This window comes from Leucopleurus acutus (assembly GCF_964270905.1).
Source record: "Leucopleurus acutus genome assembly, chromosome: 7".
Lineage (NCBI taxonomy): Eukaryota > Metazoa > Chordata > Mammalia > Artiodactyla > Delphinidae > Leucopleurus > Leucopleurus acutus.
Window position 1 is genome coordinate 7357300 of NC_139150.1, and position 24293 is coordinate 7381592.

The 24293-nt window shown below is 53.2% G+C and overlaps 1 protein-coding gene across 3 annotated transcripts in view; it reads right to left on the reverse strand.

Moving 5' to 3' along the window:
• SPTAN1 (spectrin alpha, non-erythrocytic 1) overlaps positions 1-24293 on the reverse strand; it is a 60472-nt gene that overhangs the window by 976 nt on the left and 35203 nt on the right. For 2 of the 3 annotated variants that reach the window (XM_082843581.1, XM_082843583.1), the window contains 28 exons: positions 23812-23847; positions 21622-21669; positions 20769-20860; positions 20349-20493; positions 20074-20255; positions 19424-19523; positions 19106-19303; positions 18858-19004; positions 17676-17779; positions 17408-17570; positions 15232-15363; positions 14823-14960; positions 13900-14004; positions 11814-12022; positions 10863-10983; positions 10557-10678; positions 10138-10270; positions 8321-8419; positions 6660-6819; positions 5921-5997; positions 5080-5289; positions 4414-4710; positions 3909-4021; positions 3524-3541; positions 1136-1190; positions 478-674; positions 267-320; positions 33-179 (listed from right to left, as the gene is read on the reverse strand). In XM_082843581.1, the coding sequence (XP_082699707.1) occupies positions 33-179; positions 267-320; positions 478-674; positions 1136-1190; positions 3524-3541; positions 3909-4021; positions 4414-4710; positions 5080-5289; positions 5921-5997; positions 6660-6819; positions 8321-8419; positions 10138-10270; positions 10557-10678; positions 10863-10983; positions 11814-12022; positions 13900-14004; positions 14823-14960; positions 15232-15363; positions 17408-17570; positions 17676-17779; positions 18858-19004; positions 19106-19303; positions 19424-19523; positions 20074-20255; positions 20349-20493; positions 20769-20860; positions 21622-21669; positions 23812-23847 (3602 nt within the window). The remainder of the gene's footprint in view (positions 1-32; positions 180-266; positions 321-477; positions 675-1135; positions 1191-3523; positions 3542-3908; positions 4022-4413; positions 4711-5079; positions 5290-5920; positions 5998-6659; positions 6820-8320; positions 8420-10137; positions 10271-10556; positions 10679-10862; positions 10984-11813; positions 12023-13899; positions 14005-14822; positions 14961-15231; positions 15364-17407; positions 17571-17675; positions 17780-18857; positions 19005-19105; positions 19304-19423; positions 19524-20073; positions 20256-20348; positions 20494-20768; positions 20861-21621; positions 21670-23811; positions 23848-24293) is intronic. The other variant, XM_082843582.1, reaches the window with a different exon arrangement.

Genomic DNA, 24293 nt, shown 5'->3' on the forward strand with positions numbered 1-24293 from the left:
GAGCTGCTTCTACCACGTTCCCTGACGCTCACCTGTTTGGATCCACAGTGTCCAGGATGGCCTCGAACTCGGGGTCGGGCTCCCCTTCCTCCACCATGGGCAGGTCATAGCCCAGGGAGCGCAGGCAGGACTTGAACTCCTGGTGGTTCAGCCGGCCAGACTTGTCCTTGTCGAAGTGTCTGTGGCACAAGGCCGAGGGCTCAGCACAGAGGCCCTGCTGCTGAGCCCACCTCCCCCGCCAGGAAGGGCGCAGCGCATATACTCACTTAAACATCATGCTGAATTCTTTGAGGGCCTCCTCGGTCACCCCGGTCGTGTTCCTGGAAGAAAGAACAGAATTAGGGACCGGATACTCCACCCCATACAGCTGGTGACACGTTCTGTCCTCTCCCAGTAAACTGACTGCTGGACGTGGGGGCGACCCTGCTTCCCACGGCCCCTGCTGCTGCTGTGCCCACCCGGGGAAGCTGCAGGTACCTGGCCTGGATCTGCTGCTCCAGGTTGTGCTGCATGCGCATGCCCAGCTGGTCGAGCTGGTCCCACTGCTGGGCCAGGCCCACGGTGCTGTGCTCTGTGTACTTGTTGTCCAGGATCAGGGCTTCCTCCATGGCCGCCCCCAGGTCCTCAATCTTCTTGAGCTGACTTCTCATGGCTCGAATCTCCTGGTGCTTGCGCTGCGGGGGTGAGGGAGCAAAGATGTGTGGGACAGGGGCTCTTGCCTCGGTTACCGGGCCCGAGAGCCTGCTTAAACAGCCCTCCTCGGTCTCTGCACCCCCAGCCTGAGACCTGCAGGGCTGCCTGCAAGGGGAAAGTGGGGATGGGGTGAGGTTGAAGAAATCCAGCAGCCTCAACAGGGGAAGAGGCGTCAGTGTGACAGTCACACATCAGTGGGTTGACCTGCCAGGGAAACAGTGTAAGTACTGAGGACCAAAGGAGCCTCCTCCTCTCCCAGTAGGGCTCCTGGTAGCAACTGTCGAAGACAAAAAACTCTTTAAAATGACGGAGGTCCTGGGCTGCTTTGGGAAAAGGGGGTACCTGACCAGCCCACCTTGTACCCAACCTGAAGCCAAGTAGGCCTGCTGGCAGTGATGGGATGAAGGGTTTTAGGCGGGCCAGAAACACTAAGGGCACTTACTTTGGTAGCTTCAAGCTGGGATTCGAGGGTCCCGGATTCTTCCACCATGCAGGACCTAAACACGGAAGCACAGTGAGGCAGGAGGCCCGATGGCCAGCTCGAAGTTAACTTCCCTCAGATAAAAGTGCCTGCAGTCTCAAATTCCTCTTATTAGGATATGAAACTGTCTACTGCTACTGTCTATCTTTTCTTAAGCAGCTCTGGGAGCCAGGGAGGGCAGGTAATACTTCTCCAGTATACTGGGAAGCTGCTGCCTGATGTGGTGTGCCACCTGGTAAGACCAACAGATAAGCCAGGGCTGAGCCCCCATCCAGCCTGCTCCCCGCTCCCCAGCTGGGACCCCTTCTCATGTGGCTGGCTCCTTAAGCCCACCCAGGCTGTAGCATGGTACCTGATCCAAGCTAGGCCCTTGAAGGGTACCTCAGGAACTGATTTTAAGTTCCACAGGAACAGAGAGGGGCTGCAGGCCTGGCAGCATGCTTCCTCTGCCACCAGGGGGAGAAGGATGCCTGTGCAACCCTTCAGACAGGAGACCTGAAGGTTAGGGGAGGCTGGCAAGCCACCCCAAGAAGTCCTGGAGTCTCCTGAGGGGAGCCACACTCTAGGATAAGTGACAGCAGTGGGAGGAGAGGCAGTCAGATGACCCCTTGACATGGGAACTGGGGTGTGAAGATTATGACCAGATTTGGGTTTGGTCCTGCCCAAAGGAGAGGTGGCTACGACTAAGCCCCAGATTCAGGTTCTATCATCTACAGACACAACGCCAGAGGCTCCTTCCGGGGCTAAGTTCTGAGGAGCAGGGGGCCTCTGGGGAGCCTCTATCTTCCCAACAACAGTGTGAGGTCATAGAGGCTACCAGTGAACGAAGACAAATGAGGTTACGTGCAGGGATGAGTCACACTGTGTGCGTGTCCTGGGTGGGGTTTTAGCCCGGCCTCCCCTGTACCCACCTTTGCCCCAACCTACCCTTTCAACACCCAGCAAAGCCAGCATTAGCTGTGAAATGTCCCTAGGTTCAAAGTGCTCTAGCAAGGCAAGGCACCAGGCTTCCTCCTACCCCAGCAGGTCAGACTCACAGTCACGCCATGTCCCCCCGGGAAAAGCACACCCCCAGGACCTGGGGGCAGGAGGCCGGGTGCTGGTGCAGTGGGAGGAGGGCAGACCCCTCCTTCCCATGCGGCCACTGGCGGTGGGTTAGTCAGAAAGCAGAGCTGCCTGGGGAAGTCAAGAGTGCACTGGTAAAACCACAGCGAGGTAAGAAGAGAAAGAGGAGAAAAACCTTCCAGACAGATCATCCCCAACTTCATACTGATAGACACGAATGACCCGACGATACGCTATGCTATTCAAAGAAAAGAAACCAAATGAATACACCAGCGGAAGGGGAGGCAAGAGCACACCGAGACAGACACACACCACAAGGCCCAAGCTGGTCAGTGCACAGGCAGGGCCACCTGGCGCCCAGGCAGGGACGTGGTACAGGCCAAGCCGACAGCCGGCCTGGGAGGGCAGGCAGCCTTGGGCGGCTCGCATGGGGACCGGGCAAGACAGGACAGGGCTGGGAGGAGCCACATGGTAAGGGGAGCATGGCACCTCGTGGAGACGAGTCCAATGCCAGCAGACACGGCCACGGGCACCGGGGAGGAGAACGGACCCCAGGGCAGCTTATGAGCTCGAGCCAAACCTGTGATCCCAGGATCCTGCCCCACTCTGCCTTCAGCACGTGCTCGCATGAGCGAGGGTGACACTCCTCCCGCTGCCTCCTTTTAACGCCTGACGCGTCTGCCTGCAGGGCCTCGGGGGCGCTAGTCTAAGCCACCATGGTCCCGGGAGAGAGTGCAAGGGTGCCCGATCTGGGCAGAGGCCAAGGCCTCCTGGGGAGGCCCCACTGGCACCGGGCAGGACAGCCCTGCTCCTCTCGGGGCTCCTCCCAAGTCCTGTGTCTCTCCACCCAGAAACCCTGAGCACCAGCTGGAGCCCCTCAACAATGTCATCCTATTTCACGCCCATGACATGATCCCAACGGACACGTGGGGGAACAAGGCAGAAAAGAAGTCCAGTATAATCCCAATAGCTGAATAATGGGGATTCTCAGAGGCTCTGGACTCCAGCTCTGGCCTTCGGGCCCCATCTTAGAGAACCCTTGGAATCTGAACAGGAAGGTGGGAGCGGCTCCCCTCCCCACACTGCAGGCCGTCCGGGACAGTGGGCCATGGGTGCCAGGGAAGGGGGCGAGGGTAGGGCGGGGGACGTGCAGCCTGCCCCAGGCAGGAAGGTCCATTCTGGGATCCTCTGCAAGCCAGGCCACGAGGGGACAAAGGGCAGAGGAACAAGCACACTAGACACCATCACACCACAAGCTCGGAGAAATAAGAAGTCAATATTAACCCATCGAGGAGATACGTTCTGTGGAGATGGGATCCAAGCAGCCACAAGACAAGGTGGTGTCCGGACAGCAGCATCGCGAGGTGGGGGACAGAGGCAGACACAAGAAAGAAAACAAAAACAAAACCAAGGTCATCAGTACCCATGCTGCGCTCAACCCTGTACCCCTGTCACCGTCGCTGTGCAACCACGGGCGACGCTCAGTCCCACCCAATCCAGGACATCCAGCGACTCCACCTCTGGAGAAGTTCCTTCGAGAACCCTCCCAACTCTGCCCACCCCTCTGGCTCCAGCCAGACCAGACTGCGCTCCTAACCCTTCTTTCCACACTCTGGAGCCCGAGGCCTGGGCATTCAGCCCCCAAGACTGAGCACTCCCGGGGCCGCACCTGGTCTCCTGGATCCACTGGTGGAAGGCGTTGGCGTGCTGGGCGAACTCCTGGCGCAGCTTGTCGTTCTCCTCCTGCCGGCGCTGCTCCTTCTGCAGCTCCAGCTCCCTTTCCTAAGGACCGAGGGAGGAAGAGGCGTGTCATCCCCACCCCGCTTCATGGACAGGCTCGAGGCTCAGCCACTGACCGGCTGGTCTCAACATTTGAGAGGAACAGGGCGTAGTCTTCTGAAGCTACTCGGGGGGTCAGGGAGGACGAGCTGTTCATCTCAACCCACAGACAGCACGGAAGGCGTCTGGGAGGCATTCGCCAGCCCGCTTCCCCAGAGACCTTGCAAGACGCGGGAGGGTGGGTGGGAGGGCCGATCACAGCCATGCGGGCCTGCGGGACCCACACAGGGTGACTTGTGATGAATGAAACTGCGCTTCCTCCCCCATCTCCTCACGCTTCAGCCAGGAAGGGCTTCCCTGCCCAGCGCCCCACCCGGCCCAGCGGAGAAGGGCACCTTGATGATCTTCTGCAGGTTCCTCCAGGTCTCCTCCAGGGCCTCCATGGTGAACCAGGTGTAGGGGTTGGAGGCCACGCGGAAGCTCTTGATCTGGCGGTCCAGCTCAGCCAGCTGGTTGAAGTCGGCCTGGGCCGAGCTGAGCGAGGAGCGGAAGGCGTCGTGGGCCTCACGCAAGGCCTTGATCTCTTCCAGGGAGTTGCAGCGCACCGGGTCTGTTAAGTCCTCCTCTGCGTTTTCAAACCAGCTGTTGAAGGCGGAAGCCTTTTTGGCAAAGGTCAGGAAGAGGTCCTCCACCTGAAAGCAGAGGAGACTGAGTCAGCACAGCTGCAGGGGCTGTATGGACCATCCTTGGTGGGCGGGTGGGGGGCGGTGGTGTGGGCACCAGGAAGGTGGGGGTCGTCCCCAGGGTGTCGGGCTTGCTCGGCTCAGCTCTCTGCCGCCCTCCTCCCACTGCTGAGAAGTCCTCCCTCTTTCTCCCCTTTCCCTGGGGCGTGCAAGCTCAGTCTTCCCGGAAGCTTCCGAGCAGCAGCCTCCTGAAGGCAAGGGTCCCCCTTCCCTTGGTTTACGCCGACTCCACACCCCCGTGCAGAACCTCTGTCCTGGGAGAGGGGTTTGCTTTCCCTGTGCGTTGAGCTGGTTGAGCTCGGCCGGGGCCAAGCTCACCTTGCGGAAATGACTCTGCGCCTCCAGCAGCTTCTTCTTCCGGGTGGCTGAGTTGGCCAGAAGCTGGCTCCACCTTTTCATGAGGGCGGCGTGCCGGGCCTCGATGGCCTTTGACTGGATGTGCTTGGCGGCCAGCAGCTGATCTTTGAGGGCAGTGATGTTGGCGATGCCCTCCTGCTGGAAGGCCTGCAGGCCAGCATCGAAGGTTTCCTGGAACGAGGAGCGAGAAGGCAACATGCAGGGACCGCACTGAGATGAGACCGTACGCCTCCTGGCGCCTCAGCTCAGACGGCACCTGCGTCTGCCCAGCCAGCTGCCCAGGCCAGACTGTCAGCCTCGAGTCCCCACCTCCTCCTGACCCTTGGTCACACCTTGGCCACCACTTTGCTGCATCTCCTCCAGACCTCAGGTCACTAAGGCAGCTCCTCCCAGGCCCTGCTTTCAGCCTTGGGCTGAGGCACCCGGGCTCCCCCCACTACCTCTGCCAAGAATACCCGCCCAGCTCTTCACCAACCACTTTCAGTTTACCCTCCGTGATCTAGCTTGGATGTCACCTCTGGGAAGACTTTCCCGTCAACGCCTGCCTGCTGGAAACTGAGTCAGACACCTCTTGAGCGAAGTCCACATCCTGCTGTGCTCTGCCCTGTTAGCACCCATCGGGCTGCAGCTCAGAGGCCTAGTCTGAGAGCTTCCTGAGGACCAGGACTGTATCTTGTTTACTGCTGGCCCCTAGGGCCTAATATAAATAGTCAAATGTCTCAATGAAAGATGCTAACCATCGTTCATTCACCAGGAAGTACTATTTGAGTACATTTCAATCAACAAGGCAGCCACGACCGACCTGTTTGGTAAGGAGAGTTTGGACAGAAGATAGATCTCGACCATAATCATCTGTCTTCAAGCTGTTCTCCTTTTCACCTAGAAAACCAAGCATGGGAAATCAACCATCCCTTTTCAATGTGACAAATTTAAAAGAAAAGAAGAAAGAAAACTGAGGCACCTATTATTTTGCTTACATGTGAATTCCAATACTACTGACAGCAGTCTCTGAACCCAAATGAGCTGGCTCCTCCCTGTACCTGGGCCCCCTTCTACGTCTGTGTCCTGAAGGGGTCCCTCCAGCCTGTCCTAGATGCTGTTCAGTCGCTACTGATGCGACAGCAACTACCAAGGTCATGTGGGTCCTGAAATCGGTGCAGTTCCTCCTCGCCTGGGGGCTGGATCACACCCTGGACCCGTGTAGCTCGGGGATGGTGCCGGTGCAGGCTGGTCCGGCTCGTGTGGCCCTTATTTGTGTTGTGGTGCCCACTGCTTCTTTCAGCGTTACAGGACCTTTGTTTCGTTAACCCTCGTGCCGGCCCAGGGGCACCGCTGAGGCTCGGCTCTCTGCCTCAGGACCCTGTCTCCCGCTGCCACCAGTGGTCTACCCGGTGGCAGGGGTCTCTGATACGCTCACACTCCAGCGGTTTCTTCTCCGCAGAAGAAAACCAGCTGCGTAGGAAGCAAACAGGATGTGGTTCTGAACAATCTTCCCGGCCCGGGAGGGTAAGAGGTTTGGGCAGCGCCGAGGCCGTGCTTACCAATCCAGGACTCCACCACGTCAGCCTTCCAGTTGAACTGAAGGAAGGCCGAGTTCTCGTCGAGCTTTGCCTTCCTCTGGGCGGCAGCTTTCTCCAAGTCTGATACTTTCCCGTTCAGGCCCTTCATCTTTGAAGAGATGTTCTCCTCATGGTGATTGTTCTAGGCCGTGGAGAAGGCACACCCTGTCAGCCTGGCCCCTGCTGAGGTTACCTGATCTGCACCCTCCCTGCAGGGCGCAGGCAGGCTTGCAACCTCTGTGACAGGCCGTGCTCCCCTGCCCACCGCCAGGAGAATGGGGGAAGGCTTTTCTAAGAGCCTTAAAGAGATGAGCACTGGCAATTCTACTCCTGTAAGTAATAATGAGGAATGTGATAAAATGTTAAGTCACAATGATGTATTCATTAGTGTCATTTCTGACAGCAAAAAATTAGAAAAAGCCTAAATAATTATGACTCAATGGCTACTATACGTATGCAATAAAAACAATGGCTTGGAACAATGTTTTCACACTGTGGATATTAAAAATTATTAAGCCCCAAACACTCTGATGCAGTCTTGGTTAAAAGTGTATGTGAAAACACAAACCATAAGTCAGCATAAAATTCAGAAAGAGACTCAGAGAGGAAACGAAGATTGCTGTTGGAAAGAGAGCACCAGGCTCTCTGCCCCAAGGCTGAAGGACATTCACAAGCCGTCATCTCACAGGTGGGGCGCACTTGTGTGTGCTGAGTCGTACACAGGCCTCATCTACGCGGACATGGTCTGTATCTGAAATCAGTCTCCGTTAGGTTGTTTGCCCACAAGAGTGAGGAGAAAAGCTCCCTAGTGAACACAGGTTTTAACTACAGTTACCTCCTGTGGACCAAATCTCTAGTCTTAAGGCCTGATCACCAGTGCAAATTCTGGGATGAGGAATTTTATTTACTCATTATGTGTTTGTGACAGGAAATCAGTCGATAGAAGTCATTTGTCTCGTGCAACTACATGTCTTGTGGACCTCGTGACAGGTCGCGGCACCGCGTTTAGCCTGGATTTCAGCTGGGGAGTGACTCGACTTCACTGCTGCCGAGAAAGCACCAGACCCCTTATTTGTTGCTTTCTCCCTAGAAGGCTGTTTGAATGAAATGAACCTAGTGATTCTGACAGACACATTTATAAAACATCCTGGATGGCAGCCAGGTTCCACACAGCGACGTACGCCCACTGCACAGCTGCCCTTTAGCCTAGCGGATGCCTCAGCGAGAGGAGAGCCTGGAGGGTCCGGCACGGAGGTCTCACTGGGGCCATCTCCGGTGGTGGTCCTATGGGTGACTGTTTTGACCTGCCCACTTGTGTTTTCTACCACCTCTGTAAAGAGCTTGTATTCCTGGAGAAGTAAACTAGAAGAGCAAACACACGGGAGTGCCAATGTCACAGCAGGGATGCTTCTTTGCTTAATTAAAGCAGAGAAAAACAACTGCTGCAGAATGGCTTTACTAACTGCCTTCAAGAAGGGGGTAAATATCCAGTTAAACACGGAATGCAGGAATGGAGCCGCTACCGGTCTCCACGCAGACCTCTGTTTGGTGAGTATCCCAGGGGAGGGGCTTTGCGGGTTCTGGTACCAGCACGCGGTGTCCCGGAGCGAGAAATGAGGGTCTTACCAGCGGGCCAGGCTCACCTTCTTAATGAGGTCTTGTCCGTTAGTGCAGACGTCATTCACCCGGTCCTTGTGGACAGTGAAGTCTGTCTCGAAGGCTTCATGTTTCTTCAGTAAGCCCTGGGGGGGAAACAGCAAGGCTCGCCACTGAGGGCCTGGCACGTGCGTGCGGTGGGCCAGGCCCCGGGGCCAGAGGAGCAGGACTGGAAGGTGCCCTCGCACGCACCCCAGTCCAGCTGGGGCTAAGACAACAGACAGGTACAGGATAAACAGAAAATCCTACAGCAGTAAAACGAGGACACCGCGAGCATAACCAGAGGCCTTTCTGACGGGGTGAGGCTGCCGCCAGTCAACCAGCACAGGCCCCTTTCCCTGTAGGAGACCAGAGAATGGACACCGAGCAGCCTTCAAATAAGCACCAACAGAACAGTGACACCCGCCCTAGGGTTTAACCGGAGCACATCTCCTGCGGGACCTCCCAAATCTTGTCTTTTCCTCCGTACAGCTGAAGTGCTGGAGACAACACCCCTCGTGTCGGCTTCCAGGGAACACAGCGATGCAGAGGACAGGAAACCACTGACTGCATCTGCCTCCTACCTGCGTCCCCCAACTAGCTGAACAGGATTCCCACTGGGAGGAGCGCAGCTCTGGGGCTACCCTGACCCTCGGGAATGCTAACTCTGCTTCCACAGCTGGTGGCACGGACGGAGGGACACCCGACCACAACGTGCAGTTCCTCCTATGAAGAGGGGAGTCGCCTCACCCCCGAGACCCAGGGCTGCTCTGTCCCGCAGGCTACGCCTTAGGATCCCTGCAGCCTTGCCTTTGACTCTTTGAACGCTGCCTGAAGAAGCTGATCTAAGCTGCCCGATGGTGAGAGGCCACGTGGAGGGGACTGAGACGTCCCAGCTGGAGCCACCTGAGTGCCATCACCATGCACCTCTCAGCCCAGAGGCCTTCTGCCTCAGTGCAGCTGTGTTAGGGGGTCCCAGTGAGAGCAGCAGAGGCAATGCCCATCAATGCACAGAACTGTGGGAAATAAACTTGTTTTTAGGGTTGTGACACAGCAATAGGTAACCAATGTATTTAGGAAATATGTTACGGGTTGAACTGCATCCTCCCAGAGATATGGGTCCAGACCTTAGCACCTAAGAATGTGGAAACGAGTCCTCTGCAGGTGCAATCAAGTTAAGACAGGTCATCAGGGCGGGTCCTAATCCAGTATGACTGGTGTCCTACATATATAAGAAGAGGGAAATCTGGACACAGACACAGGCAGACAGAATGCCACGGGGACACAAAGACACAGAGGAAGACAGCCATGCGAAAGCACAGCAGAGGTTCGAGTCACGCTGCCACAAGCCCAGCTACCAGAAGCTGGGAGAGGCAAGAAGGGTCCTCTCCTAGAAGCCTCGGCGAGAGCAAGGCCCTGTCGACACCCTGATCCCAGGCCTCTACCTCGCCAACCAGGACAAAACAAGTTTCTATTGTTTCAAAGCCACTCAGTTTGTGGTACTTTGCTAAGGCAGCCACAGGAAACTAACAGGGTTCTAGTAACCTGTGGTTAACGATACCAACCATACTGCTGGGCTGACAGCAGGGCTCCATGAACTGGGGCTGACAAAGTCACCCCAATTTTGTCTACAGAGGGGCAGCGTCTCTCGCGTGGGATCTTGAGGACCGAGACCCGCCAACGAGACGCCGGCTGCCGGCTCTGAGTGCTCTCCTGGGAAGAGCACGGCCACCGAGCAAGCTGGCAGGAAAAGGGTGGGGCAGGCAGCTGCGCGGGGGCGGGGGCGGCGGGGGGAGCAGCAGGCAGCACCTCCAGTTTCTCTGACCTGGATGGCAGCAAGAGTGTCTCCATAATCCTCGCTGGCCACCAGGGTCATCTTCTCATTGATCCAGGCTTCCTCCTCCTCCACGTTGGCTACAAACTGCTGATACTCCAAGGACTCTTCTAGCCGCTGGCCCCTAATCACAGGGGACAGTATGAAATCAGCCATAATCTCCTCTAACCTGGACGCTTACAAACACGAATGTCGAGCGTGGGACATAAACGGTTCACTCGAGCCCTAACACAGAGCAGCCACTGCTGGTCCAACACGAGATCCTGGAACCATGTGCTCGGTCCGGATTCACATAACGGGACCAGCTCGGCCTGGGCCTGTCAGAGCAAGCCAACCGCGGCGCTGGCACAGCCAAGAGGAGGGCCCCGGGGGCGCAGGAGGGCCCTGGCACCGCCCTGCGCCGCGCTCACCGGGCGGCCGCCAGCCGCTTCAGCTCCTTCCAGTGCTCCACGAACTGCGCCAGGCGCTGCTCTATCTCCTCCTTCCCGATGGTGTTATCATCCGACAGCTTCTTTCCGGTGTCCAGGACACCCTGACAGGCGAGAACGACTGGGTCAACAGATGCTCCCAGGAAAGCGCCTCGACATTAGACTCAGGCCTTCTCCACCCCGCTGTGGGATGAGGGGCTATAACCACCGTAGAGACCTCAGTGAGACGAGCTCACCTGGGCCCATTCAAGTCCCGCTGCCTGCTCGGTCGGGAGAGGCCCGCCTCACCTGAATCGCCGGCTCGTGGGCAGCCAGTTCTGCCTCCAGACGTTTGTGTTTCTTCCTCAGGTTCTGGACGCCCGTCAGGTCGCGGCCATAGTCCTCCGAGCTCACCAGCAGCTTCTTCTCCCTGGGCAGCACAGGAGGGTGGTCAGCCTCTGCACCTGCGTGTCTTCAGCTGGAGACGTGCAGTCGAAGAGCGTGAAGCTCACGCACCCCGTGATGTCCTTCACCTGCATCTACCCATCTCTCCGGGAAAGTCCTTCAGAAGCCAGGCTTCTGGGGAAAAAAGCCTCTACTTCCCCAATGAACAGTGCCCACGTACGTCTCCAGGAGCACCTCCTGTGTCCGACTCTGCAAAGGGTCGGGGTGCACTGGAGAACAAGGAGGTGCCGCTGCTGTCGCCCTATCAATCCTACCTGATCAAATACACACGTATCACACGCGGTAACATATGAAAATGCTAATGTAAACAGTGTTTTAAGGCAGTGAATTGACAGAATCCTGTCCTTAAAAATGGTCTGTTCACAGGCTACATCATCTGGCAAAGGCAGACTGAAATTCTGGGGGAGGGCAGATGAAAACAAACAAGACAAACTTTTCTTCCTGCAAGCAGCAATCTTCCCCAGGAGATCAGACCATCTTTCCCAGACGGGAACTCACTCATGTCGCCAGTGACCTAAGGGCAGGGACTAGACAAGCCCTGGACACCATCACACACACCGCCACGTGGAGGCCATGGCCGACCACCATCACCACATGCCCAGACACCAGGAGGGGAAGCCGGGGCGTCTCACCGCGCCCGTGCGGTGAGGCTGGGACCAGCTGGACACAGCTGCCGAGTCCGTGCCATTTCTGACCCACTTCCCGTCTCACCACCACGGTCCAGGAGAGGATAAGCCCGGGGTTCCTAACGCCCTCCGTGAAAGGCTCCGAGGGCACCCGGAGCGGGGTGCGTACTTGATCCAGGACTCCTCGTCGTCCATGTCCCGGAAGAACTGGTGCAGGCGGTGGGACTCGTTCAGCCTGGCTCGCCGGGAGGCCGCCATGCTCTTGATCTTCTGGAAACGGCCGTTGATGGTGTCCCGCTTGTCCTTCACTTGGGAGGTGTCGAAGGCACTGCTGGTCATCAGGCTGTCTGCCTGGCTGTTCAGGTCCTTCAGGCGATCCTGGGCAGGGGACACGATGGAGGGGGTCAGAGATCTGGGGCACCCACGAATATCTGCTCGTAAATCAGAACTCGGGACTTCTTCACTGACAGGTTGGTTTAAGATTTATTCAGGTCACTCTAAGTGTGGTATGTGGACCCCGAGAGTTCTAAGAGATCAAAACTACTTTCATAACAATACAAAAACATGATCTGCCTTTTTTACTGTGTGAACATTTGCACCGATGGTGCAAAATCCAGGGTAGGGGTGGCGCTGCTCAAGGCAGTGGCAAACTACGAGCAGAAATCCAACTCTTCACTGCCACACGCTCCCAGTAGAAATCGCTGTTTCACTTAAGAACATCCTTAAACAAGCAGCAAGGTTGTTAATTTTATTAAGTCTCTATCTTTGAGTACGTGTCGTTTTAATATCCTGTCTGATAAAATGGGGAACCCACACGAAGCACTTCCGCCGAGTGCCGAAGTTCAATGACTGCGCTGAGGAGAAGCGCACGTTCCGAGCTGAACTGGCCACTTCTTCCACGGAACCTCAGTTTCACTTGAAAGAACGGCCAACGGACAAACTATGGTCATTCTGACTTTGGGAGCTGACAAATACTTTGTCGAGAATGAATAAAGTGAACCTGTCACTTTAAGGAAAACTGAGTTTGCTAATGATAAAATTCAAACTTTCATGAGGAAATTAGAATTTTGGAAAATTGGCATCCACCTCCGTGAGCCTGACAGCTTCCCGATACGTGTAGATTTTTCCGTTGAGACTGGCTGTGATGTTAACGAACGTGATGTTTGATACCATATACAGACACGTGTCAACATTTAGAAGATCTAAACTCTGCGAATCAACACTTCCCAAATGATTCTGTAACCTCAGGCGTGAGTAAATGATCCATTCAAAGTCCAGGATGGACCAGTGGATTTACATATAAACAGTATGAAAAGCTGACAGTGTTTCCGAGTCCACTTTCCAACTAACCTTTAGAAACTACCACCTACTGAGCTGGATGTAGTATCAGAAAGTATCGACAATTATCTGAATTAAAATACTACTCCCTCCTCTACCTGTGTGAGGCTGTATTTTCATCACACACAACAAACTGAATTCAGAAGCAGCTCTAAGAATCCAGCTGTCTTCTATCAAGCTGGACATCAAAGAGATTTGCAAAAAATGTAACCAGTGTGACTCTTCTTGCTATATTTTTGTTTTTGGAAAAACAGAGACATTATACATAAAAAAATGTTACTTACGTTAACTTGTGATGGGTTTATTATTTTAAACGAATTAACACATTTTTCTCAGTTTTCTTACATTGCTACAATTCATAGACCTTATTCAGATTTCACCAATTTTTATATGCATTTGTGTGTCCCTGAGTATGTGCAAGTATTCCATGCAGTTTTATCATATGCGTAGATTTACGTAACTACCGCCAAGATCAAGATATGGACCTTGTTCTGAGAGCACAAAGGAACTTCCGTATAGTCTTTACAGTTGTATCCCTACCCTGTCCCTAACTCCTGGCAACCACGTATCTGTTCTCCATCTCTATCATCTGTCATTTTGAGAATACCATATAAATGAAATTATACAGTAGGTAACCTTTTGAAATTATTTTTCAATGTTTTTGAAATTGTTTTAAAAAGTTTAACTCTAAAAATTTAATTTTTAATAATGGCAAATTCTAATAGATAAAACCTACATAACTAACTCTCCTAGGGGCTCTCAATAATAGTTCAGAGTACAAAATGGCCCCGAGACCACAGCGTTTGAGCACCTTGGCTTTAAGGGATGAACATCACTGTCCTTCCCCGAATGCACCAGGTGCCTTAGAGTCACGCGCGGCCGTGTCCCAAGCCCGGCCTGGCGCCCCCTCTGCTTACCTCATGGGCAGAGATGTCCGCCTCCAGCAGTTGATGTTTTTTTAGCAGGTTGTTCACAGAAGCCAGGTCTTTGCCATAATCCTCAGAGGCCAGCAGGGCTTCCACCTGGCAATGAAACATGAAAGGGAAGGCTGCCATCTGGAGCGCATCCCTTGTCCTGGCAAACCCAGGATGCCCACTCATCCCCCAGGCCCCCCCCTCTGGAGAGCTGAACTTCCCTACCACACGCTGCCTCTGTGCCGGCTTGGCGTGGACCCTCCCCTGGGCAGAAAGGCAGCAGCTTGGGCAAAGACTAATGTACAGAGATGTTCACTGCAGCAAAACGTATCCCCCAAAGCTGGGAGCACCACTGTGGCCAACAGTATGGGAATGGTTAAATTATGGCCTAACTCTGTGATGGTCTAAGGCAGTTATTCAAATGTTCAGGAAGACTTTTCATGACTTGAAATACCACCACCAATACGTACTGATGAAAAATTACGTCATGAGCTCAAATACACATAAAAGAACAGTTACACAAAAAGTCACGGAAATAGGTGTAGACCAGAGAGATACAGAATAGTGGTCTTTAAAAATGTTTTATTTCTTTTTACTTTCTGTACTCTCCAAACAGTCTACAGAGACCGCAGGACTAACTCTGGACTCCGGGCTCTTTGGTGTTCTGGTTTCTATCTGGGCACCGTGACAGCGGCCTGCACACAGACCCCACCACCCACTCCTGTTTGCATTTTCCTATGGAAACAAGTGACCCATGTCCAACCAGAGATAAGCTCTCTCTTGTGTAAACATTCCCTCCCTCTGACTACAAACCCCTCAGAGTACACAGCTCACACTTGATGATGATTTCTGTTAAAAGGGACGTCGGGAGAGCCCTGCCTTTCCACGGAATCCTCCAGTGGGGAAGGGAAGCCCCGCGGCCTCACCTCAGAGAGCCAGAAGTCGAAGTCCTTGATCCCAGTGTTGAAGTTCTGCTGCTTGTTGGCTTCTTTCAGCTTCTGGCTCTTCTCAGCCGACTTCTGCACCAGGAACTGCCACTGGTCAGCTAAGGCGGCCAGCCGGGCCTGGGCAAGAGAAGAGAGCCGTTGGACATGGCCAACTCCACGGTCAGCGCCCTCTCTGGAAGCCGACCTGACGCCCCTCACAGAGGAGGACGGAAGATGCTCACAGGAGCCACTCTCACTAGCATCCCCTCAGCAACGCAGCCAGAAGTCTTCTGTTTATTCTCCTAAGACTGCATTCTAGAGTCATCATCAAGCTGACGGTAACGCTGAAAGTCAAATCCAGCCCCCTCTTCTTCCCGGGCCAGGAGGAGGGAGCTGGGGGACGGCGTACCTTGACGGCGTCCTCGCTGCCGGCACAGGCCCCGCGGTCAATGAGGGAGTTGCCCATGTCGATAACCCCTCGAATCCGGTCTGCGTTGGCATGCAGTTCTGCTTCGAAGGCCTGATGCTTCTGGTGCTTGCTCTGAAAACACCAAAGAAACCCTGCCACAACCTTTCGAAACCAGGTCCTGCTGGGCTCTGTCTTTTCAGGGAGAAGGGGTTCTCAGAAGGGAGGGAGTGGTAGCAGACTCGAGGAACTAGGGGCAAGTGTCAACATTTTTACAGAAGGTGATCTCAGAATCTGTGCGAAATACTTTAGGGCTCAGTCTGATGGAAGTTCAGCAGAAGGTCCGAGCTTGGAGGAAGGAAATGCACCAGCTCAGGAGGAGGTGAACTGTGTCAACTCCTAAGTCAGCTGGACTAGCTATCTGTGAGTGAAATCCTAGAATTATACACTTTCTAACATTTTGCAGGAGCTGGTAACGGCCAACTGTAGTTTTAGATCTACTTGTGCATCAATTTCCATCCACGGCTTTCTCCTTAGTGGAAAGCAGCTCTAACTAATGACACACATATGGCCCTCTCATCACCTAGGGTGGCAGGCACTACGAAACAAGGTGTCCGAGGGCCAGCCTCCCCTCCGTCGACAGAGAAGAAGCTGCCGCAAACCCTGGCTTTGCCGGCTTCTCATCTGGCAGCTGCAATCAATCAAACCTGCTGGATTTGTCAAAATCCAGGCTTGACTGTAGGTAAGAATTTCTTTTTGCTAGACGAGAGGGCTGGGAGGATGATGGGCATCTGAGGCTGGGGGGCACCACGGGAGACAAGTGGGAGGACGCAGCTGTGGGGCAGTTCTGGGTGGGTGAGAAATGCGGGGTTGCAGGCAAGAATGTGATATGGGGAAAAAAGAACTAAAAGGAAAAAAGCAGTACAACTGGGGAAGGATTCTGCATCAAATGTTTCATTTCAGGGGCAGCAACTGTCAAAAGATGGAGCCATGTGGCTGGCGAAATGCAGCACCAACCTGAAGCGTCCCTGCACCAACTCTGCGCCCAAGCCCAACTACAGAAACCAAAAGGCTCAAATGCCCACGCATCCTGACAAAGGCCCCTCTTCTTCTGTTTCTTGTTCTGATCGTTCTTTAGCTCAACTCCCATCCATTCTATTTCTTCATTTCTTCCAACCATCTAGGCAACTTCTAAGCTACGCTTTGACTGGAAAGTCTCTTTCCCTGCCCCTTGGGTAATGTTCACTTTTATCTTAACCTCTCACCCCCAGTTCCTCTTAGACTTAGGAAGCAGATCACCTGCCTCTCTGTGGATCTCCAGCTGTCCCTCTCCAGTGGCCAGCACTTCTGGACGCCAGACTGCGTGGGCAACGAAACTCTCACACCTGGCCCTGCCCTAGTCCACCAGGAGCCACGAGCCCAGAGCAAGAGGAACCCAAGTTTACGCAGAAAAAGCGATTTCATTTTTTAAAAGAAGCACACCTCTTAAAAGAAAGCAGTCAGCTACTGCCCCCCAGATCAAACACTGTGCACAACCTGCCTAAGTGATAAATTAGGAGGGGGAGGGGGAGCGAAGGGCTGCAGGCTAATTACAACAGAGAAAGCCACATCCCACGGGGACACTTGAATGGAGGCTGATGGATGATTAGAAATGAAAAGCATGGATGAGGAGACACCGGCAGAATCTATAATTGCGAGAATCTACACACAAGAGCACAAACACTGGAGCTCGTTTAACTAGAACTCTTAAAAAAAAACATAAAACTTACCAGCAGCTTGGAAAGCTACAAAAATAAATTAAAATAACGAGAGTTCAGTACACTTATGTGAATATGCACATCAGCTATTCAACAGAAACTCATTTTGCTGTCATACTTCCCCTGGGAAGGTGAGCATTCAGGAACAGCAAATACAAGGGGGCCTTTTCTGCAGACTCTTTAATAGCAGACACGGTTTCAACAGAGGCAAATGAGGAAAGCGGCTTCTGAAACGGCTCTCATCATTTAAGTGAGGCTTTCCCACCGGTTCATCTTATTAAAATACTTTTTCTCAGCATCACTGAGGGTACGAGGAAGTTGTCTTAGAGGTATTTCCCTCTTTTAAAGATGCCTTATTTTAACAAGATCTACTCGATAACATGGGCTGCTTTGGAGACGAACAGCTCATCTGTTCAGCTCACCTGGATGTTGGTGGGATCCTTATATGACTCATCACTTGCAGTCTGTAATTTTTCACTGATCCAAGCCTCAATCTCATCCACATCCCGGCTAAACTGTTGGAGAGTCTGCGATTCTCCCAGCTTTGACCTTTTCTCAATCATCTGGGCTTTCAGACGTCGCCACCTGAGAAAGTGAAACCGAGAGCAAAGGTGAGCACCCCACAGAACTAGACAGGCTGGGCCGCTCACACAAGGGCGGCAAAACCCGTCGGCTGCACAGACCACCCACCTGTCCAGAACCTCGTTGCGCCGGCTGGAGATGTCGCCTTTGGCGTAGTGGCCGCCGGCGATGAGCTGGTCGGCAAAGGACTGCAGGGCGGCGATCTTCTCCTCCTGTCGGCAAACAAGAGGCGTGAGGTCAAGGCGGGCAAGACGACTCTGCCTCGCCTGGACTGTAGGTCTCGAGAAGAGAACGGTTATTTTGGGTGACTAGCTGGTGATACGATCAGAATACACTGACACTCTAGAAGCAGGAGTGTAAAAAGCCAGAGGAAAGCTTGATTTCAATCATTATTAGAGTAGAGTTTAACTCAAGAAGATTCCAGGTCACGCTGGGGTGGGGCCGGGGCTTGAGCACCAGCAGAGGTCACGTACAAGATTAGGTTTCATAAGAAAACATTGTCCGATTTTCAACAAAATGGTTTCTAAGCCAAGGAGTTTTGCATCTTTCTAGTTTACGTTCATGGATTCACTTACCTACCCATAAGTTTGTTTTTCTTCCCTTTCGGTATAAAAATTTTTCCCTGTGGCATCTCTGTTATTAAAACCTCAGAAATGGGACTTCCCTGGTGGCGCAGTGGTTAAGAATCCGCCTGCCAATGCAGGGGACACGGGTTTGAGCTCTGGTCCGGGAAGATCCCACACGCTGCAGAGCAACTAAGCCCGTGCGCCACAACTTCTGAAGCCCACTCGCCGAGACCACGTGCTCCACAACGAGAGAAGCCACTGCAGTGAGAAGCCTGCGCACTGCAATGAAGAGTAGCCCCCCATTCTCCGCAACTAGAGAAAGCCTGTGCGCAGCAACGAAGACCCAACGCAGCCAAAAATAAATAACATAAAAAAAGACACAAATTGGATAACATGAACATTTTTTTTTTTGAACATTTTTAAAAGTATGCCTCAAACGAACAAACAAAACTTCAGAAGTGCCAGAATTTATATATGAAGTTTAAAAAACTATTAATGCACGTCACTTTTCCTAGAATGCACAGCTCTGCACTGGACCCGATGGGGATTACGCTGCTTCCTCTGTAGTCAATGCCAAGTATTTTAATTTGAGGATGCTGCCAAAGCTCTGCAGCTGAGTTAAGCAAACAATAACTATTTTTTTCTCTTGTCACTGAGAAGGGAAAGGAGAATACGCCAACAGAGAGACAGAAGATGTCAACCTGGAAAGGTACGAAGGCCTCACCTGGACGTTAATGGCTTTGTCGAAGTCCTCGTGTTTTTTGATGAGAGCCTCCACGCTGTCCAGCGAGTCCCCTTTGTCTTCGGTACTCAGGAAGGCCTCCCGGGCAGCCATCCAGCTCTCAGCCTGCTCGCAGTCCCGGTGGAACAGCTGAAGAGGGGACGGGCAGGTGAGAAGACAGAGCCTGTGGCGACGAGCTACCTGGCCAGAAACCCTGCAGCAAACAGGAAGCTACTGTCCAGCACGTGTACCTGCAATTCAAGGCACTGATCCAACATCATCCTGCGCTGGACCCAGGCCTTCTCCAGGTCCGCACGCTCCTGATCTAGGATATGTAGTTTCTCCTTGATCTCGGGGCTGGCATAGTGCCCATGGGCCAACAGCTGCTGCCCAAACTGCTCGAATGCCTGGAAAGTGCCAGCCCTGGCGTCAATTTCCGTCCGGTGCTCCTGCCAAGAGGAGGGAAGGGATTAGGTACCGGCAGGAGCTGCCCACTCTCACGTCAGCTGCAAAGGCCCTCCCAGCCTGGCAGGGCAGCCACGTCTCCGCTGCTCCGCAGGCCCACCTACCTGGTGTCGTTCCAGCAGGGCCTCGGCTCCGGTGACATCCTTGGCTAGCTCGTCTGAGGACACCAACCCTCGGATTCCATTGATCCAAGACATGAGGTCCCTGGAAACCAGATCCACAGAGGAATGGCTGTTACGCTACCTGGCAAGCAGACCTTCTGCCCAGGAAAAGAGAGAACTACATAATTCTTATCTCAGAGGGCTACTTGGGGTTAATCTAGTTAATCTACCGAATGGGGCTAGAACTCCAGGCAAAGTATTTCAAAGCTTCTTGTTTGTCTTATTGAAATAATAAGAAAAGAAAAACTCAAGAATTCCTCAGAGGAAGAATGAACAGGTTTATAACTAAGATCTTCTCACCCTACAGAAAAACAGGTTCTTACAGACAGTAGCTGTGGTTAAGTTTTCTACAGCTTCAAACGCAAATGCTTTTCTTTAGGATTAAGTTTTTTTTTTTTTTGCTGTGTGGCTCGTGGGATCTCAGTTCCCCAACCAGTGATTGAACCCACACCCCCAGCAGTGAAAGTACCAAGTCCTAACCACTGGGCCTCCAGGGAATTCCCAGGATTAAGCCTTCTAAGTGCTAGACCCAGGCATGCATTTAATCCAGCTAGAAAGCCCTCTGGCCCAGAGCCAGCGAGCCGGCTTCTCACCGGAAGTCACTGAGGAAGCGCTGCAGGTCGTGGGAATCGCCCAACTTGGCCTTGCGCTGGTCGGCGCGCTTGCCCAGGCTGCTCCATGCCTGGTTCAACTCGGTGCACTTCTCCTGCAGGTCCTCTGCCGACTCGGGGTGGGACTGGATCAGGCGCTCGGCCGTTTCCCCAAGGGAATTCACCTGGGGAAGAAAGTGGTGAGCAGCAGGGAAGGAGGGAGCGAGCGCAGCCTCGCAGAATCGCAGGAAGTCGGCTCCCCACGCACGTCCTCTCACCTTGTCGCCGAGGGCCGCGAGGTCCCTCTCAAAGCCCTCGTGCTTGCGCTGCAGGGCTTGGACACTGGCCAGGTCGTGGCCATAATTGTCTGTGTTTAGAGCCTGGTTCTTCTCTTCGATCCACTCCTTGGTTTCGTCAGCATCTCTGCAGGTGGGACACGCGTTCAAGTTAATGAGTGCTGAGTACGGCTGCCTTAACCTCAGGTCAAGTAGGGAAACTTCATTTCACTGGCACCAGCACATGTGTCAGTGGCCCAACAAGCTCTAAACAGCAAGGAACACATATGGATCCGCTTAGCGTTACTGACTGAGAGCGCCCACCAGATGCGAGAGCACAACCATCGACAAAAGCCAGCCGTTACCGTCGGCATGCACCCAACTGTGGCCTGCTCCCCCCGTGCCAGCCCGGCCGTCCCTCACCTGTGGAACCTCTGCACTTCGTGGGCGCTGCCCAGGATCTGGCTCCGCTCCTCGGCCAGCTGCTGCAGGGACCGCCAGCGTTCGTTCAGCTCCTGGGGGAGGACAGCAAAGCGTCAGCCACACCAGACTCTGGGAAAAGGGCCAGAACCAGAGGAATGGTGGCTTAACGTGAAAGGAAAGGCTGGGGCACAGATGATTTCCTGTTTCCAAGCTTCCTAGTTCAGTCGATGAGCACGCCACAACAGCAAAAGTCCAGAAAGCCAGACCCTGCCACAGCTCGCCGGACGCCACGGTGCGAACACTCCACCAACACCTGACTTGCAATCACCGCGGAAGCAGCAGGAGAGACGCCGCTGACTTATCTTCACTCTCAGCGCCTAGCCTGGTGCCTGCCTCAGAGCACTGCTTCCTAACAACAACCGAGTGGACAAATCCCCAAGTCTACTGCTCCCCAACACCCCGCACGGCTGCATCGCCGGGCAGCAGCAGCAGCCCAAGGAGCACAGCGCAGCTGCAGGACCTTGTACTGGGGAGACAAGCCAGCTCGGGGTCCAGAAAGGAGGCAAGAAAGGCAGTCACTGCCTTCCAACACTACGCTCCTCGCAGCTCCGGGCCCTCCTGGGGGTGAGGGAAGGAGCTCACCAGGCTCATCGCCAGGACCAGGCAAGCTGAGCACAGCCTCCTGCTGCACAAAGAGAGTAAAGAGAGTCCTGGCCAGGACACCCTCGGGCCCAGGAGAGTGACAGGTGCTACAGTTCATACAACTAATTAGGACAAGAGCCTTGCTGAAGACAGGAGAAGGAGACAAGGAAGGAGACCGGGGAAGACAAGGAAAGCTGCCATGGTTTCTTACCTTGATGGAATTAAAGGTGGCCACGGTGTGAACCATCAGGCGAGCAGACTATGTGGGGAGGAAAGCAGAAGAGCAAACTAATCAAGTGTCTGCTGATTAAGAGAGAAATCTGAGGTGCAAGTGCTATTAATTAGGTTCCAAATGTCCACCAAAATGACTGTAAACGGGTACCATCAAATTTCTGAGCAGAGCAGCAATGAAAGTATCAACAACTAGAAAGTCAGGCAGAAACCCAAGTGCACAATCACACCCAACTCAATGATTCATTTTACTTGAAGAGTGAAAAGAGCGGTGAAAACCACAATTAAAACGGCTGGTTGGACAGGAAAAAAAAGGCTCAAAGACTACTGATTGGTGTCTTTTTCTTGTCCCTACTACAGGAGAACAGTCCAGAAAACACACTTAGCTGAATAAATGCTGGCGGCTGGGACTATTTAAATAGTCAAGGACACCACTAATTTCATTTCTGTTCATGGTTACTGGACTGTGGTTCCTTCTAACAGTATCCCCCTTGAACTAAGGGCAACAGCCTTACTAGATGAAAAAGAAAATATGCTGGCCTGGCGAGTTAGCTTCCTTCTCATCAATGTAGTCACTTCTAAAAATCAAACGCCCCTTGGGATCTCAGAGCCTGCCTACTTTTATCAGAAAGAAACCCTACTTGGCAGGCACTGTGATGCTCGTAATCTTCAAGTATGTAAAGAAAAGGAGGAGCTGAGCTTGGACGCAGGGAAGTTAGGCTCCTAGGATGTTCCTGTGACACACCCAGTGAAGTGCTCAACCAGTGTGGGTGCGTACAGGGTTCAGAAAGTAGACACCCATTGTTTCGAATCCTTTTCAGAAACAGGAGGTACTGACTGGTGTTTGTCAAGTCATCTGGAGTGCGTTTCTGAAAAAATACCTGTTACCAGAAAAACTCTGGCAGGAGATCAGACAGGTAAGGGCGCTGCTCATTCATGTCACCAATGACTGAATTTTGCTATGCAACGGAAATTAAGATCGAGAAAAGAGGAGAAAGCTGAATCCAAGGAAAAATGTCCCCTTCCTGCCGATCTGGAGCCTATTTAATAAGCAGAATGGTCAGAGCCTGGAGGGCTAAGGAGGCCAAAGAAACAAACCCCTTTCAGCCTAGGTCCTCACAACAGGTCAGACCTCATGACAGGGCTGAGAAGTACCAACCTAGGGACTGGTGTGGGGAGACTTTTTGTTTTTAGGTTTTCATGCTTTCTTCAGATTTTAGGAAGGTGTACTTTCATAAAGTAGAAATCTGCTCTTTTTAGCTTGTCTATAACTCGAGTGGCATATTCCTGAAGAGCTGGGTCAGGAGGAAAGATGCTAGAATTGGCATTTAGGCAACTAGTTCCATAATCACGGCTATAAACGCTTCACGTGAAAAAGCTCATCCCCTGTCCTCCTGGAAGTTATGCCCACCCTGGGCAAGCACCACCCCTGGATCTCTCTGGAATAATGTCCACTGCAGCTGGTAAACATCTGGTGTCCCCCCTTTATGTGTCTCGTCAGGATGTGGACATTCTCTCAAGCCTTTCTTAGGCCCCGGGAGGAAGCGGTCAGGCAGACGATGAGTGGAGCTTACGCTCCTTTTCATCCTCACATCATGTGTCCTTTTGGGCTGTAGTCCTATTGGTGGGACCATGCCTGACTATGCAGTGTGACCTCTGTGAACTGCAGTCACCCCTGTAACCTTGGTACCCGACAGGGAATGATCCCAGGACCCCCCGAGGTACTAAAATCCACAGATGCTCAAGTCCCTTGGAGCCGGCGCCCTGTATGGGCGGGTTCTGCATCCTTGGATTCAACCAACCATGGATCGGATGCTAGTATTTTCAATTGTTGATTGGTTGAATCCGAGGATGTGGACCCACGGATGTGGAGGGCCAGCTGTGTACCCTGGCAGCGACAGTTCGTGATAAACTCGACCTAACTGAATTTGTGCTGAGCGTCTGCAGGGAGACATTTTGCTTCTGTGTATTAAGCACCCCATTTCAAGGCATGACAGATTCCAAGAATACAACACCAGGGTCAGAAAGACACCGGGCCAAACAAGTCCAGAAACAACCACAGGCTCAGACAAGCCTAAATACTCAGATAACAGGCACGCCAGAAAAGGATGTAAAGTATTTCTGTTCCTGGAAAACCTTTGGAAATAATAATTTGCACAGAAGCTCTTACCTTCCACGGGGAGGCCGTCTTGGAATCAGTTTCATCCTATTCAAAGAAAAAGGAGGCATTTAGGCAGCCAAGCAACTGTGCACAAAACAAAGCAGCCCCAGCCTTCCCTCTGGACGACAGGAAGTTCACAGAGAAATCAGCTGGAACAGCAATTCCCTCTGTGACTCAGAACTCAACACTGGCTGGCAGCAAACTGCAAGGCTGCTCGAGGGAAACGAAGCAAAGAAACAGGAGAGAAAAGTGCTTCCTTTTTTAATGCAGTAGGAGAGATGGAGACAATGGGGAAAGTTAATAAAATGTCCAGCGTTTCTTTATGTCATATTCAGAGGACTCTTTGAAGAGGGATAAACACACCTAAAGAATTGCTGGGGAGGGAGATCAAGCTCGGTGGTTTGTGACCGCCTGGAGGGGTGGGATAGGGAGGGAGGGAGGGAGGGAGAACGCAAGAGGGAAGAGATATGGGAACGTATGTATAACTGATT